This window comes from Lagopus leucura, unplaced genomic scaffold, assembly GCF_019238085.1.
Source record: "Lagopus leucura isolate 7727_CA_CO unplaced genomic scaffold, USGS_WTPT01 Super-Scaffold_806, whole genome shotgun sequence".
Classification (NCBI taxonomy): Eukaryota; Metazoa; Chordata; class Aves; order Galliformes; family Phasianidae; genus Lagopus; species Lagopus leucura.
In genome coordinates this window covers 1,905,424-1,922,103 of record NW_024962260.1, presented here as the reverse complement: position 1 = coordinate 1,922,103, position 16,680 = coordinate 1,905,424, and the positions used below count along the sequence as shown (strand labels likewise).

At 55.9% G+C, this 16,680-nt stretch overlaps 2 protein-coding genes across 3 annotated transcripts; one reads left to right on the top strand and one right to left on the bottom strand.

Annotated features, from left to right (window-relative positions):
• The first annotated feature begins 2,210 nt into the window (after nt 1–2,210).
• Nucleotides 2,211–5,753, top strand: LOC122176973 (carbonic anhydrase 15-like). Its single transcript, XM_042866010.1, has 8 exons — nt 2,211–2,304; nt 3,318–3,353; nt 3,872–4,042; nt 4,129–4,289; nt 4,395–4,487; nt 4,571–4,637; nt 4,740–4,906; nt 5,388–5,753. The coding sequence occupies exons 1-8, from the start codon at nt 2,238–2,240 to the stop codon at nt 5,592–5,594; spliced, it is 969 nt and encodes a 322-aa protein (XP_042721944.1). The 5' UTR covers nt 2,211–2,237; the 3' UTR covers nt 5,595–5,753.
• A 6,113-nt stretch (nt 5,754–11,866) lies between these two features.
• Nucleotides 11,867–16,027, bottom strand: LOC122176956 (immunoglobulin lambda-1 light chain-like). Of its 2 annotated transcripts, XM_042865977.1 has the most exons (5): nt 15,949–16,027; nt 15,536–15,823; nt 15,222–15,228; nt 13,930–13,967; nt 11,867–12,385 (listed from the first exon to the last, which is right to left on the bottom strand). In XM_042865977.1, exons 1-5 carry the CDS (start codon nt 15,992–15,994, stop codon nt 12,072–12,074), a joined length of 693 nt encoding a protein of 230 aa, XP_042721911.1. In that variant the 5' UTR covers nt 15,995–16,027; the 3' UTR covers nt 11,867–12,071. The 2 variants fall into 2 exon arrangements, with proteins under 2 accessions (XP_042721911.1, XP_042721910.1); XM_042865976.1 differs by lacking the exon at nt 15,222–15,228 and having other exon boundaries at nt 13,930–13,968; nt 15,530–15,823.
• Nucleotides 16,028–16,680: the final 653 nt, after the last annotated feature.

Here is a 16,680-nt window from a genome sequence, read left to right as displayed (position 1 = left end):
TTTACAGCCATAGCCCAGGGCTGAGCTCAGAGCCAGGAAAGGAGCGGGGGCTGCTGGCGAGGGGCCGGCTGGCCTGGCTGCGGCCGGGGCTGAGCTCATGCTGTCCAGCTGCCCAGTGAGCAGCAGGAGTGCAGCCCAAGCTCTGCGGGTGGCTGCAAGATGCGCTCATCACTGAATGCTGTCCAGCACACGATGTCACCGTCACCGCGGTGCCACCGGGATCCTTGGCCCCTGCCCATGGGGCACAGCAAGGAGCTCACAGAGTTCCTCCAGCGCCTGGAGTTGTGCGCTGCTGCACTACAGGGCAATAGGAAGTAAGTACCACACACTGCCCATGTCACAGACAGACAGAGGTCTCTGGGAGGCCGCAGGGCCCTGCGTGGCTCCTCTCGGTGCCCTGGCACAGCCACTATGCTGCACCCTCTGGCTGTGCCCAAGCCCGTGGATGTCAGTGTCTGGGTGCTGCAGCAAGAGCTCCTGCCAGCCCAAAGTGCATCACTCAGGGTCACGCTCTGCTCCCGACACTGGCAGTCCCCCTCCGGGTGCCGGGCAGTGCCAGGGCCACATGCAGCTGCTGCCCACAGTGCTGTCTTTGTGTGGGCACTGCTGTGCTCCTGTCCGGACACTCTGGCTGCACCAGAAACAAACAAAGCTAGGACTGCCTAGGGTTTACTCTGCTTGGGCTCCATCTCCCCACTTTTTGCATGCCTACAGCCCTCATGCATCCATCCCTGGGTAAGCTGAGCTGTGCAGCTCCTCTCCCCCTCCTCCAGTCTCATCCCAGTCCCCAGGTCTGCAGGCTGTGTTCCCAGCTGAGGATTCACCTCCAGGAACAGCTCCTGGCACTGCTGTGCACAGCGGGGGCTCCCAGCAGGGAGGCACAGTGCCCACGTTGGATCGATGGATGCCGCAGCAGTAACTATATTTTTCAGCAAGCCTTTTTTTTACCCCTGTAATGGCTCCTGCACCCGTGCGTACGGCTGTGGGAGCTCCCTGTCCTGCCCAGCACGACGATGGACACAGCCCCTCTGAGAGGATGGTGCAGCCGTGAGCGTGCAGCAGCAGCAGCAATGGCAGCAGCAGGCTGGGAAGCACAGCGCGGTTCCTTGAAGGTTTGTTCTGGTTCCTATAGAAACTGGAGGCTGCTCCCAGTAGGAGGGCAGCAGGGACGGGTGGCAGTGGGTGTCCAGCAGGGCAGGGAGATGTTGGGGTTCTGCTTGGATCATGAACCGTGGGTGCTGAACGTGCCCCAAAGAGCCCCCTGGCCAGCCCAGCCCTGTGCATGCAGCACACGGTAGCAGTGCTGAGCCACAGTGCCGTGGCCAAGCTGCCAGCAGAATGCCCACTCTGTGCCCTGTGTGGTGCCGGGCTTTGCTCATCCTGGCAGCAGCTCCGAGTGCTGAGCCAGGTCAGTACCTGCGGGAGGAGAGGAGGAACGTGCCCCGTGGCCTCCTTTTTTCTGCTGCTTTCAGGCAAGCGGGGATATTTTAGGATGATGTGACAACGCCACCATCCCGCGCACTCACCCCCTTCCTACCTCCCCTCTGCAGGAGGAGAACTTTTCCATTGGGATAACGGCTGCCCTGCACCACGCACCTGGGCTGTGCTGGGGGTATGGGTGCTGGGCTGGAATGCTGCAGTTCCCCAAACCCACCCTGGCTGAAGGATTGTGGGGTTAAGGGGGTTCTACCTGTGGGTTCCTGTGGCACTGCTCACTCCCAGCTCCTTCCCTGAGCTCCAGATCTGGGGGTGCCAGAGCTGTGCCAGAACCAAAGGTGTCACACGTGGATCCCCACTGGCCCTGCAGGAGCCTTCCATGGCCCCACACAGGGCTGGCAGCACAGTGGGGATGCCGCAACCCATACCTTTAGGGATGGAGAGTAGCAGCTCACTGCAGCCCTCATTGCCACCCCCTCGGCCCCACAAAGCTCAGTGCAGCCCTGAGGAGCTCAGAGCAGCCCCATGGTGCCGGGAACTCCCACTGCTGCCTGCTGCCCACACGTGCCAGTCCGACCTGGCACAGCACACTGGGGCTGGCTGGGGGCCGGGCGCTCCCGCTCCCTCCTAGCAGGCGAGGAGTTAAAAACTCAGCCCTTGTGATGAATATTTAAAAGCAGTGTTCAAGCTGGAGCCGAGGATTTCTCCAGGGCTGGCAGCGCTGCATCCCTCTCCCCAGCCCTGCCGCCCGCCCGGGCGCACTGCGGAGGAGGACGGGGCGTTGCAGCGGGGCTGCCAGCATGGGGCTGCTGGGGCTGGGGGTAACTTTTGTCACTTTGCCTCTTGTCATCCGAGCGGCTGCAGGAGGTGAGATGCGCTGCCTGTCTGCTGCACCGTCGTGGTTGGGGCTGCGGACGGATGGGCACGGGGTGCAGGTGGCTGGAGGTGATGGGGTGGCATGGTGCCGGGCAGGGGGTACAGCAGTGCCAGCCAGCCATTCTCTTTCATTACATGTGGGGGGAATGCATGTCTGTGGTGCTTGGGGTTTGGAGATGTGGTGCAGTCCAGGAGCTGTGTTCTGTGCCCTCCTCATGGGACAGCCCTGTCCCTGCTGTGCCGCTGGGCTCAGGGAAGTGTCAGCCCTGCTGGGAGGCATCTGGGATATCAGATGGTCATTCAGACAGCTGGGATTGAGGTTTCAGCCCCTCTGCCCCATGTGCTCATAACCGGGGAAATGCCACTGAGGATGACTCCTCAGAGCAAGTGGGGCTGGGGCGTGCAGCACTCTGCTATAGAGCAGAGTGCCCACCTGGCTCGTGCCAGGGATGCTCACAGTTGGGTGAAGGCAGCGCTTTGTGGCTCTGAGGGTGTGCAAGAGGCTCAGTTCCCACTGGATGGGAAGAAAAGCCTGAAGTCACTGCCCTGGGACAGTCCCCATTCCCAGCCCTGTGTCTGCAGCCTCACATAGCAGCGCAATGAGGAGCTGGATGCGAAGCCAGCAGCACAGGCGGTGCGCACAGCACTGCCTGCGGCCTGTGTAACAAAAGCGGGGTGAGAGGGGAACCATCCCTGCAGGCAGGGAGTGCTGGGGTGGCTGAGTTCCCTCACAGGGATTCTGACGGGTTGGTGGGACACGAGTGGAGCAGAGCGGTCGTGGGCAGCAGCGGCGCTCCTCACCCCGCTCCCAGCGCAGCACAGAGCGAGCTGTCCCTGTACTGACAGCAGCGAGGTGGGAGGGAAGCGGCTCCATAGCGCTGCTCCGGGCGGTGTGGGCGCACCTCTGCCCACGGCCACTCTGTGTGCTGTGCAGAGATCTGCAATATGGGGGGGCTTAGGGAGTGGGGGCCTCTGCAGCCCCTGACTACAGCTTTCTCCTGCAGGGCAGTGGTGCTACGACTCACAAGACCCGAAGTGCGGTGAGTGGGGATGGTCACAGTTCTGTTTGGTGCTTCCCTGCCCGGTGCCCGAAGGCACTTTGGAAGCACACATATAATAGCTTGTAAGAGGTTAATTAAGGATCAGGGAGCATGTAATCAGCAGTTACAGCCCAATTGCTTTATAGCCCTCAGGTGTGTGCTCACTGTGCTGCAGGTCAGCCGTGTCCAGCAGCGCTCCAAGCATTGCTGCCCGGCGCAGACCCGGCTCCAGCAGCAATTAAACCGTGCTGGGGCTGGCGGGGGGCGGTTGGGACAGCACAGAACAGGCACGTGCTGAGGGCACCATCCCTTAATGAGGGCAGTGGGTAATAGGGAGCTCATGGGGTGGGCTGCAGCTCCACAGGTGTCCAAGGAAAACCTTCCTGGAGTAATGGGGAGAGAAGGCATGGAGATGGGGCAGGGCCTATGGTGGGGACAGGGCTGCTCTTGGCTTTGCGTCCTCCTTGAGGGTGGTGGTGATGGCACTACAGGTGCACCCATGGCTGTGCTCCCTGCAGGCCCCAGCCACTGGAAAGAGCTGCAGACCACCTGCAGCGGCGACAAGCAGTCTCCAGTTAACATTGACCGGCGCTGGCTGCAGCGGGACGGCAGCCTTGGGGACATCATCTTTGAGGGCTATGACCAGGCACCCCCCGGCAAGTGGCGGCTGCTGAACGATGGGCACACGGGTGGGTGTTCTACTCCAGCCAGGGCTCAGCTCCACAGTGGTGCTGCCCCACGGCACACAGCCCTGTCCCTCTCCTATCATCTGCAGTGATGCTGAGCCTGGAGAGCGAGCCGGGTGCTGAGCACATTGCCATCAGTGGGGGGGGCCTCCCGGGCCGGTACCGTGCACTGCAGCTGCACTTCCACTGGGGCAGCCCATCTAGGAATGGCTCTGAGCACACCGTGGATGGGCATCAGCTCCCCATGGAGGTAGGCAAAAAGCCCGTTAGCACCACAGCCCTTTGATTTCCCATCCTGGTGCCTGGCTGCTGGAAAGACTGGGTGTCCATGCTGAGCTCTCCATACTTTCTCCAGCTGCACATCGTCCACATCAACGTCAAGTACCGCACCTTGGGGGAGGCCAAGGGGCACCCAAGCGGGCTGGCTGCACTGGGCTGCTTCTTCCAGGTTGGCTGCAAGTGCACTGGATGGATGCTGCCATGCATTGGTCTTAGCTGAGCACAACTGCAGGGCACGCTCACTCTTTGCAGGTCTCAGAAGCCGCAAACTCCAACTACAACACGATCATTGGGGGACTGAGGAACATCTCCCATGCTGGTGAGGTGCCCTGGGGCTCTGTGCTGGGGCACGGTGGGGAGGGAAGAGACCCTGGGGCACGCTGAGGGTGGTGGGGCTGAGTGCCCACGTCCTGCTGTGCAGGGCAGGCAGTGGACCTGGCCTCCACCTTCCGCCTTGGCATGCTGCTGCCACACGTCGCACAGCTCTCCCGCTACTACCGCTACCAGGGCTCCCTGACCACCCCTGACTGCAGCGAGGCCGTCATCTGGACTGTGTTTGAGGAGCCCGTGGGCATCAGCAGGGAGCAGGTAATGGGATTACCTGCCGTGGGATGGAAGGGCCCATCTGGCCAAAGCCGTGCTGTGAGCATCCCCAGTCCCTGTGCATTTTCTTATGCCTTGCAGGCAAAGTAAAGGGGGACATCTGCAGAAATGTGGGGATGGAGAGCTTGAGAGGGGCACCGAGAGGAAACTGGGTGGGTTGCTGGATGGCAGGGGGGCTGGGGAGAGGACTGGTGAGGATGGATGAAGTCCTCCTGCCTTTCCCGGGTATCTCAGTAGATGCATTTCCTGGCCGCTCTGTAAATGCTCCGCTGGGCTTCCTGCACCATCAGCTGCGAGGCGGCACAAAGCGCAGTGCGTGCAGAGCCGCGTGCTGGCCGTTAGGGGGAAAGACGGGGCTCCTGCGCTGCGCTCTGCTCGGCAGCATCTGCGTGTGCGCCTCGCTTCACCCCGTGAAGAGCCCGCAGTGCCCGCGGCGCTGCTCCCACCCGCTCCTCTCCCCCCGCAGCTGCAGGCGTTTGTCAGCACCGTTCACTTCCCGGCCTCGGGCGCTGCGCCCCTGAAGATGACCAACAACTTCCGTCCTCCACAACCGCTCCACCGCCGCAAGATCTTCTCCTCCCGGGATGCCACGGCCAGCTGTGGGTGTCCCCACTGTCCCCTCGCCCCGCTGCTCCTGCTGCCCCTGCTCGGCCCCTTCTTGTCTTCCCTTTAGGGCCCGGGTTCCCTGTTGGCTCTTCTTTGCAGCGGTGAGGAAACTTCTGGTTTATGGGTGATGGGGAAAAAATGGTAAAAAGCAGCTAGGGCCATCAGCCGGGTGAGGATGCGGCAGCTCTGTCGTGGGCTCGGTCATGGGGCTGTCAGGGCTGCAATAAAGGTGAGCTCCTGGCCCCGTGTGCGGCCCCTGGCTCCGTGTCTCTGTGCAGTGCCGGTGCAGGGACACGGGCGGTGTGTGGCCATGGGGGAGCTGGGTGCTGCAGGAGGGGATGGGATGGCACCGGGTGACACATAGCGTGAACCCCAACGAGACAAATCCCGGCCCAGCACGTGTCCTTGTGCTCAGCATACACACACACGGCCACGTTGCCTTCCCCAGCTCTGGCTTTGGGGACGTGGCACATCTCAGCCCTGCTTGGTGCAGCCTGGGGCCCTTTCCCAGGAGCTGATTTTAGGCTGCAGCTATGTCTGCCCCAGGTCCAGGCACTCCAGCCCCCTAAGTTATGGAATAAGGGCACAGGTCACAGTGGGACTGAGCAATGCCCTGGTGTGAGGCAACTTAGGTGTGCAGGTGATCCAGACAGTGTCTGGCAATGCTTCCCATGCACCCACTGCAGACTGGAGCAGAGGCCCAGCCCTCCATGTGCTGCTCCACAGGGGGCTGGGGGGACCCTGCTGTCACTCCTGCGTGGCTCTGCTTGGTTGTAGCTGCCGAGCTCCAGCTGTCTCCGGTTGGGAGCCACGGCCATGTTTGGGGGTTGTGGGTACTGACCTGCCCCAAGGGCTCCATAAGCACAGGGCCCAGCTGTGTGCCCATGCTGTGCTGCAGGTGGGAGTTCAGCTGGGGCAGGGTGAGCTGAGATACAAGGGGCCATGCTCGTCCTTGTGGAGCTGTGGTCACTGCTGGGCTTCTTGCCTTGGGCACTGCTGGGGATGGGGCACCTACAGCTTCTCTGGGCAGCCTGTGCCAGGGCCTCACCACCCTCTGAGTGAAGAACTTCTTCTTTACATCTAACTTAAACCCACCACCTTTCAGTTTAAAAATGTCATTGTTTCTTAGCACTACGTTTTGCAGCATTTGAGGTATTTCGCAGAGTCACGGAACTGCTGGGGTTGAAAGAGACATCCAGAGATCCTCCAGTCCAACCCCGCTGCTGAATCAGGTTCCCTGCAGTAGGTTACACAGCAAAGTGTCCTGGCAGGATCTGAATGTCTCCAGAGGAGACTCCACCGCCTCTCTGGGCAGCTTCTTCCAGTGCTCGGCCAGCCTCAAAGCGAAGCAGTTTTTCCTCATGTTCAGACGGAACTTCTTATGTTCCACCTTGTGCCTGCTGCCCCTTGTCCCATCAATGGGCAATGCTGAAAAGAGCCTGGCCCTGTCCACTTGGCTCCTGCCCTTTGGTCTTCTCCAGGCTGAACAGTCCCAGGTCCCTCAGCCTTTCCTCATATGGGGGATGCTCCAGGACCCTCATCATCTTTGCAGCCCTTTGCTGGGCTCTTTCCAGCAGTTCCCTGGTCTGTCTTGAACTGAGGAGCCCAAAACTGGGCATGGTGCTCCAAATGTGGCCTCACTTCTCTCACACTGTTGCTCACTCTCATTGCAGTGCTCCCCAGGATACCACTGGCCTTCTTGGCCACAGGGGCACACCACTGTCAGCAGACACCCAGGTCCTTCTCTTAGAGCCCGTTTGCAGCAGCTCAGCCCCTAACCTGAACTGATGCATGCTGTTATTCCTTCCCGGGTGTAGGATCCCACACTTGCTTTTGTTGAACCTCATCGGGTTACTCTCTGTCCAGCTCTCCACTCTGTCCACATCCTGTTGAATGGCAGCACAGCCTTCTGGTGCGTCAGCCACTCATCTAGGTCACTGTTGAAGATGCTGAACAAGACCGGAGCCATGCTGAACATGACAGGAGCCATTTCAGGTGTTTCTGTGAATTGCTGCAGTGCAAATGCCCTGGTGCCCTGCAGTGAGATGGGACCAGAGCCTGCTCTGGAAGGTGGGCAGTGGCTATTTCCTCCCCACCATTTCTCCAAGCCCCAACTACCAACACTGGTGAGCTTCCTGGAAGCTTCTTCTCTGTGCCATTACCAAAATGGGGCCCAAATCAGCGTTTCCTGCTCCTGGCTCTGCTTGCTGCTGTGCCGGGCAGTGGCACTCATGGTGCCACGTGCTGGAATGTTTGTGCTGAGGAAGCAGAGCGTGCCGTGGCCACGGCTATCTATTCCTGTCCTCCAGCTGCTGTTTGGCCAAAGTGGCCGCATGTTTTCGGCTCGGCTACAATTTTTAGCAAGAGAAACTGCTGCCCCCGGGCCCTGTGGCTGCGGTCAGCACATCTGGGAGATTGCAGGCTCAGCTGCGGGGCTGGCTGCACGTGGCAGAGCCCACGCACCCACACCGCCCCTCCAAACACACCAAAAACATGGCAGAAACGCTTAAACCTTGCGTTCAGCCCATGCAAAGGCTGCGGAAGGATAGGAAGGCCATCTGCAAGCCCATGGATGGGGTTTGATCAGAGCAGGGCAGCTGCTGGCTGCATCCTCCCGCCTCCTCCGTGCATGCTGTGATTGCCCCAGGGCTCAAACCCCTCCCCAAAAAGCTCAGTCAGACACCCCAGGCCAGCCCATGTCACCAGCCCTGTGCCATCCCCTGCCCAGCCCCTGCGCCCTGTCTGCTCCCAAGCCACAAGCCCTGAGGTGGGGGCTTAAACAGGGCTGAAGCTCAGCTCACGTTGTTTTCATTGCTTTGTGGCCCACCTGCATTGGGAAACATGGCTTCTAACAGGCAACATCAAGCAGAAAACAAGTGTTTGCTTCCCTTCCAAAGCAGGTGTGTCGCTCTGTTGGGAGTTTTATTTTATAAACCTGCTAAAATTGAGATGATAAATATTTTTCCGCAGCACAAAGGTGTTTATTTCAGCCTGTTTACAACCTGTTGACAAGCTCGGGGTCTCAGTTTGGAGCTGTTTACCCCTCACAGGCTGTGTACATTTCCAGATAACACCATCCCAGCTGTGCAACAGGCGGCTGCTGTTTTGCCACAGCCATGCAAATGCTCTCCTCTTCGCAAGCAGGCTGTTTCGGTCAGGTGGTGCTGGCAGCTGAGCCCGCCTAAAACATTTATTGATTTAATTTAATTTCTCTTTAATTGCGGCGTTGATGGCTCTGCGATTCCTACAGCTGAGGCTCTGCTGCAGGGGAATACCCAAAACTCTGTTTCATCTACCAGATTCAGGGAAACCTGCTCCTTATTTTGGGCATCTCCAGCCTGCCGTGGACGGTGGAAACAGGCAGGAATCACAGGATTAACTCAGGATTTGGGGTGACACATGATGGGAGTGGGCAGGGGTGGCACACAGGGGCAAAAGACACAGATGGAGCAGTGTGGACCCAGCCCCACGTGTGTGGGTCTGCCTGGAGGGCACCCATCACCTGATGGTTTGGGGTTGTGTGTGTGTGTGTGTGTGTAAGCGTGTGTGTGTATGTATGTGTGTGTAAGTGTGTGTACATGTGTGTAAGTGTGTGTATGTGTGCACCTTGTGCCGTGTGCCCAGGCAGTGGGCACCCACCCAAGCAGTAGCAAGCTCAGTGTGGCAAAGCCCCAACCTGAGGCATGTGGCATGGCAGCCAGTTTGCGCGGCACTCGCTCTGCTTTCCACGTCAGTGCTTTCTGGAGACTGTTTCATTTCCTTTTTTTGGCCAGCGTGGGCCCCCCAGCTTCAGTTTCTGATTGGAGACTGAGGAGTAAATTTAGCTCGGGGATGCCCCAGCCGCACAGCTGCACGGTGGGGCTGAGCGTGCTGCACCTCGGCAGAGCTGTGCCTTCCTGGAAGGGCTGGGTGGCCCTGGGCCTGGTGCTTGCCTTCACCCCAGGCTCTGCCTGCTCCCAGGGCTATTATGAGCCCCCAGCTCTTGCTTTCGGGTTTCAGCCATCTGCCCACAGTAACCCAGCTCTTTGTGTGGCCCCAGCTGTGCTGATGGAGCTGCACCACGCACCCTGCTCTGCTGCTGCCACGTCGCCAGGCGAGCTGAGCCCCATGTGCTGGTGGGATGTTGGGGCTCAACGGCTGCAAGACTGGGAGTGATGTGTGGGGAACAAAGCGCACCCCCTCTGGTCTGGGGCACGAATGTGGAAGGGACCCAGCCTGACTGTATTCTGGTAGTGGGGGTGCGCAGCCCTCTGTGCGATCGAGGCCCATGATAGCACTGCCTGCCTCCATCTGCAGCTAATTAAAGCCTTCCTGAAGAATCTCATTTACTAAATTAGGTCTCTCTTGGTTTGAAATTAATGGCAAGCCAGAAAAGAGAAGAAAAAAAAAGGTGACTGTTTAAAATTTCACCAAAGGACACGACAGAGCGAGAGCTGCAGCTGGGTGCAGAGCCCCAGGGTTGCTTTCTATCTGTGTTTCTGCTCATTAGCAAAGCCCAGCACTGTCCAGAGGGCTCATCCTGGGCTCAACTGTGTCCCCACTGCCAGACCCGGCTGTCCCAGCCCTGTGGTTCCACTGAGTGCCACTGTGGGTGCCATGCAGCCCTGCTGTGAGGGCCGGGGCCATGGTGCTGTGATGAATAATTCAGCACGCGCTCCTCAGTGTGTTGTTGCTTCTGGAAATGGTTTAGCAAAATCTTTTAATCAATAATTAGTGAGGTTGTCCTCATGAGTGCGAGGCGCGAAGGCAGAGCTTGGCTTGCAGTCTGCAGCTTTCAAAGTGGAGCCCATGAGAAATCTCTGCCCAGCGCCTGGTTCCCCGTGCTTTGGTGATTTTATCCAGCATGAGCAGCTGCCTCAGGGCACAATTTGGTAAATCCATCACTAAGAACTAAGCTTTCAGCTTCCTGAGTGTGGAAAAAGCCCCAAAGTCACCATTTCTGTGCCAATCTCAGGGCTCATGTCAATCCAGCACGACAGTCTGCAGGGCTCAGCTTGGCAGGCATGGGCAGAGGGCAGTGATTTGGGCACAGGGGCATGAGGACAGCACAGCCCTGTGTGGTAGAGAGTCTACACACGGCAAGGGGAGAATGAAGACTGCTGATTCCCTGTGCAAATCCTGAAGAAAAAACAAACTCATAGAGCAGAAAGCAGGAATTCACATTCAACTGCAAAAACTTCGTCGCTGGGGAAAGAAAATGAAGTTCAGCCACATCCCACCCATCAGACACTAAACCCACTGTCACAAATGCCTGCCCATGGAGCTGGGAGATCCCAGCTCTTCTCCAAACTGGATAAAAGTCCCCCAGATTACAGAATTGTCACAACTCTACTGCAGAGAAAATGGCCAGCCAAGCTTTCAGTGCATATGTGGCCATGTAGAAACCTCAGTTCTGACAGCAGAACTGGCCCCATGTCCTGTATCCCACCAGTGGCTGGATGGAAACATAGGGTGGGTGGGATGGCTGGAGGTGCTGGAGTGGCTGGGATGGATGGACATTGGTGTAGACAGAATGGATGGTTGTGTTGGATTTGCTGAGGCAGATCAGCACGGTGGTGTAGATGGAAGGATTGGAGATGCAGGAGTGTGCAGGTTGGATGGAGGTGCTGCGATGGATGTGATGGACGGACGTGTTTGGGTGGGTGGGATGAATGGAGATATTGGTGTAGATTGAATAGATGGGTAGATGTGTCGAGGTGGGCAGCATTGATGGGGATTGAGTGGGACAAGACTGATGGACTCAGTAAGGACAGATCCTCCTCAGCAAGGAGGACACACAGCTGACAAGCTGTGCACAGCAGTGCTTTCTGCTTGCTGGCTTGCAGGCTGTGCTCAGAGCTGCCCTACAGGGGCCACTGCAAAATCTCCCTGGGGAATAGGGACAGGGATAGGGGACAGGGCTGGGGTGTACACAAGGCATGTGGTGTGGAGAGTCAGGCTGCTGCAGGCACAGGGCACAAAGGAGTATTCACACTGACATCCCACCCAGGGGGCACCAGGGTGTCTGAACACAAGAGTACAGAGCCAGAACTACTCGTGTCCCCAGCATAAAGCAAATCTCTGCAAAGGCCCTGGCACAGATGGCAGTGGGTGGGAGATGAGGACAGCACGGCCACAACCACGTGCTCAGAGCCAGCACAGACCTTAGACTGCCCCCATATTGCCCCAAAGCATCCTGCCTTAGATGTTGGTGGTGCCTGGGTATACAGCAGTGTCTCCAGTGCTGAGCCATGGACCCCCCAACATTACCAGTATGTGTGTGTGCACCCCAGCCCTTCCCCATACTGGACCCCACTCTGTGAGACGCAGACAGCACGCAAAGGGACACAGAGACATGGATGCAGAGTCAGCACTAGTTCAGTGTCATGTTTATTAATGTGACATCTGGAGGGATGGGGACAAGAGGAGGCGACAGGCAGAGGCGGATGATGGGGGCACAGTGGGGGACATCTGAGTGGGAAGTGGGGGCTGCTGCCACCAGCAGCGGCCCAGGGGGACAGGGAGGGTGAGGAACCACTGTCCTCACATCGCATCCCCAGTGGGACTAAGAGCACTCGGACCTGTTCAGGCTCTTCGTGACAGTGGAGACTTCGTGTGTGACCTTGCAGGTGTAGGTCTCGTGGCTTGACCAGTCGCTGGCAGTCAGTGACAGGTAGCTGCTGGCCATGTACTGGTCGTTGCTCTGCCGCTGCGCCGCTGTGGTCTCGCCAGTGTAGGGGGAGCCATCGACCTCCCACTCCACAGTCACCGGTCTGGGGTAGAAGTCGCTCATCAGGCACACCAGGGTGGCCTTGTTCTGTTCCAGCTCCTCCTTTGATGGTGGGAAGATGGTGACGGTGGGGGCCACCTTGGGCTGGGCTGCAAAAGAGAGGCAGAGCGGCCACATGTGTGTGTATGGGTGTGCATGTGTGTGTGCGTCTGTACAGCAAACACATCCACCCAGCCGTACCTATTTTCATGGATGTTACACATGCATATACGTATATGCACATGTATATACATATATATATGAATATGTATATGTATATGCATATATGCATTTTATATTGTAGTTTTTTCTACAGGTAAAATATATCATAGATATATAATCTATACACATAATATACATTACATCTATAAAAGTTACATAAAGCATACAGCAGATTACACATATACATATAAATGTGTTATATCTTATATACATATCTATAATAAATCTATATAATATATATAAATTTTTAAATATATAAGCAATTTTATTTTGTATACATACATATATTTTTTATATATGCACACATAAAATTTCAACCACATGTATTTGAGTGAATCTGATTCAGCTTTGGAACTCTGGTTAACTGCCACAGTCCCCTTTCTTTCCTGCTGCAAGGCTACTTTTAAATTTTAATTAAAGTTTTAAAGGAAAGCACTCAATTTTCTGGCTGTTTCTGCCTCAAGACGTTCAGACTTGCCTCAGAAAAAGTACAATTAAAAATTGCCACGAGGAAGGCAAGATTTACTCTTTCTCAGAGCGTTCATCCAACAAATTACAGCCAAATCTTTATCTATATACACATCTATATCTTCATTCACATCTACACCAGAAAATGGGGGAGAACTGCCCCATTAAAAACTTTCCACTGAGGATTTGCTGAACTGCACTTGTTTTTGGACTTATGCCCTAGGTAATTTGGATCAGATTGGGTTTTTTCAGCCAATTTTTTCTAAAAATCAAAAAACATATTTTTCTCTCTCTCTTTATATATATATAATATTTTATATATTATATATATTATATATATATTTATATATTTTATATATATTATATATATGTATATAAAAAAAAAAAATCACAAAATATTCCTGTCAGTTTTTTCAGCAGAATAACCTTTGATTTTTGACAGCACTTACCTGGACAGTGTGCTTGAAACCTCAGAAACATTGAATTTCACCCAAGGACACTGTTTCAGTGACACTTGGGCTCCCCATGGCACTGGAGCCAACCAAAGTCCCCAGTGAGAGACGAGACCGGGGATGGAGGTCTTTGTCCTTCGGACTAAGAGGGAAGGACTAACAACTCACAACTAATTTCTTGACAAAGACAAAAACTTTGTCTTCTGATCAACCTAAACACAATTTCTGAAATCGTGTGTCAGAGACAGACCTCAGGCACATTTTCTGGTCAAATTTTAAGAATTTTCCATTGACAAAATAAGCCCAAGTCCTCCACGGCGCACGCCAGAGCCCTCCTGGTCGGCAGGGACAAGACTCAGCCCAGGCTGCCGCGCTGAGCACCCATCCCTGCGCTGGGGGCAGACCCCAGCCTGCCGCCAAGACTGGGAAAAATCCCCAAATCGCCAAAAATCGACCAAATGTCACAATTTCACAACGGGGGAAGAAAGACCGAGATGAGGTCAGCGACTCACCTAGGACGGTCAGGGCGGTCCCGGGCCCGAATATACCACACAGTGATACGGAGCAATGCAAAAACCTCCCACTTCGTGGCAGGAGCAGCTCTGGGTCCCGTGGAGGTGGCAGGATGAGAGGACCGGTCAGAAGTGATGGGATGGCAGTGTCCTGATGGACACTGAGGGACTGCAGATTTCAGAGAACCAGAAGACACTTGCAACAGCACAGAGCATTCAGACCGTACAACCTTCTTTCTGCAAACCAGGGAAAGGTGCAAGAGCACATTTCAGTGCGGCTAGGCAGACCAAGGATGTACTGCCACAGCCACAGCTGGATAAAACAACGAAACCAACCAAAAAAACAAAGCCTGTGAAGAGCCCAAGCACCCACTTGGTGCTGGGGAAGACTGTAAGTGAACACAGAGCAACTTCCTGAGGATGATCAGTTGATTCCTGAGGTCCACCAGGGAAATACTTGCAGTTATACACGGCCACACAGAAGCAGCCTAAGCAGTGGCCCATGCCCAGCCTCATGAGTGGCTGAGCCCTGCTGCTTGCTGTAAATCATGGAGCGCAGATGGTGTTCGTGCACCCTCCTCATCTCTTCCAAGGGATTTCCAGTAGCTGTGCCATTGTTGGTCAAGGTCTTGACTGAAGGCATGTCAACTTGCCACAAGCACCCACCAAAAAATGTTCTTGCCTGTCAGCCAGTTTAATGCAGCCCCTCCAATTCAGGCCTGTCTGTTTTGATAGCTTTACTCTCGTTGATGTTGTCCTTCCAGCTCACTGGGCCCAGCTTTATCCCAGCGCTGCACCACTGCCCTGTCCCTGCTGCCCACATCTCCCCCAAGAGAGGAAAAGAAAATGTGAAGAGGATGTTGACGCCTAACCAGAGCTGCTAGAGCCAAGGCACTGGCTTAAAAATGAACTGACAAATGTGCAAATGTTGTGGTTTGTGCAAGTGGTTATAGAAAGCGGCAGAGTTGGTGAATCTCTTGAGTCACTAGAAAATGAATGATGCATCAAAGATTTTGTGGTTGGAAGCACTTTCTGTTACAAATGTTTGGTTTTTCTCTGGGAAGGCTTAGGTGCAACTGATTGGTGCAAGTGACACAGACTCATTGAAACTGAATGTGCAAAGTATATAACTGAAGTATGTGATGCCATATGCTATGGATAAACAGTTTCTGGGTATTTCTGAGACTTTTGTGGGATTTCAGTTTGATTTTAGGGGAGGATTCTAAGGGTACTCAGAAGTCCAGCTCTTTTCCTCAGAGGAATGCATGTAAGAGAACCAGTGCTGTGCTGATGTACTAGCTGAGTAGTGGTGGCCCTCCAGCAGGAACTGGGCAGGTGGTCTCAGTAGGAGCAGGGGCAGATGAGGAGCTTCCAGCCCAGTGCATGCAGGGAACACTACAAATTGTGGATGTAGGATTGCAGGGAGGCAACCAGCAGGGGCCAGGGTACAGCCTGGCAGCACAAGAGGACATGGGCCCTGCAGCACGGGGCAGAGATTGAGGTGGGACTTCTGAGACAGACAGTAAAAACCACAAGCTGCTCCTTGCACTGAAAAGGAGGTTTTTGTATCATTTCCCCATTGCTTTGTGTCACCGTGCAGCAGTACTGCTGCTGTCGTAGCTCCCACAGTAATAGACAGCCTCGTCCTCGGCTTGGACCCCAGTGATGGTTAATGTGGCTGTGGAGCCAGATCGGGAACCAGAGAATCGTGAAGGGATGTTTGAGGGTCTGTTGGTGCTACCATAGATCACAGTGACAGGGGCACTGCCAGGTGACTTCTGCTGGTACCAGCCATAATAGTTGTTACTACCCCCGGTGCAGGTGATCTTGACGGTGTCTCCCGGGTTGACTGACAGCGACTCTGACTGAGTCAGCGCTGCCTGCACCAGGGAACCTGGAGAGGGAGAGGAGAGAGGGGAGAAAACGGCCATCAGCGATTGCCCGACACGCACAGCCCTCCCCGCGCAGCAGTGGGACAGAGCCCCGTGCCCAAAGTCCCCGACCGGGCGCAACGAGTACCTGAGCTGTGGGCGAGCACCGCCAGGAGGAGAGGAGCCCAGGCCATGGCGCAATCCCAGTAGCTGTGTGTCCCCACGCCGATGGGGCTGCGCTGTGGACCTCGACGCCCTTTTATACCCGCGTCCTTCCACAGCACGCCCCCCATGCAAATAACTCCCTGTGCTCCCAGCCACGTCCTACGCCTCTCCCCACACCTCCCTGCCTGCTCCTGGCCCAGCCCCTGCACTGTGGCACAGCGGGGTTGGCCAGGCGTTGCAGTGGGGACACGTGGCGGCACCCAGGCGCTCAGCAGCCCTAAAGTGAGCCCAAAGTGCTGTGGTACCAAAGTGCCGGGGAGAGCCGGACCAGCGGGGCATGGCAGGAACAAGCCATGGCTCCCTTCATAGAATCACCGAATCACCGAATCACCAAAGTTAGAAAAGACCTCTAAGATCCTCCAGTCCAACCATCCACCTATTATTTTCCATTAAACCACATCCTCCACTACAACATCTAAATGTTTCTTGAACCGCTGCCTGCAGCGCTGCCCCATTTCACCCTCAGACATGTGATGCCCTGCCCTGGGCATGCTGGGTTTTAGCAGGTGGTAGTGCCTGAGCAAAAAAGGCCCTGGGGGCTGGCAGGACCCTCAGCAGCAGCAGTGCAGCCAACAAAGGGCTCGTACTGGAAAGGAGGCTGCCAAGATCAGCAGGAGCCAAGGGTGGTGAAGGCCTCAGAGCATCACTTATCCAT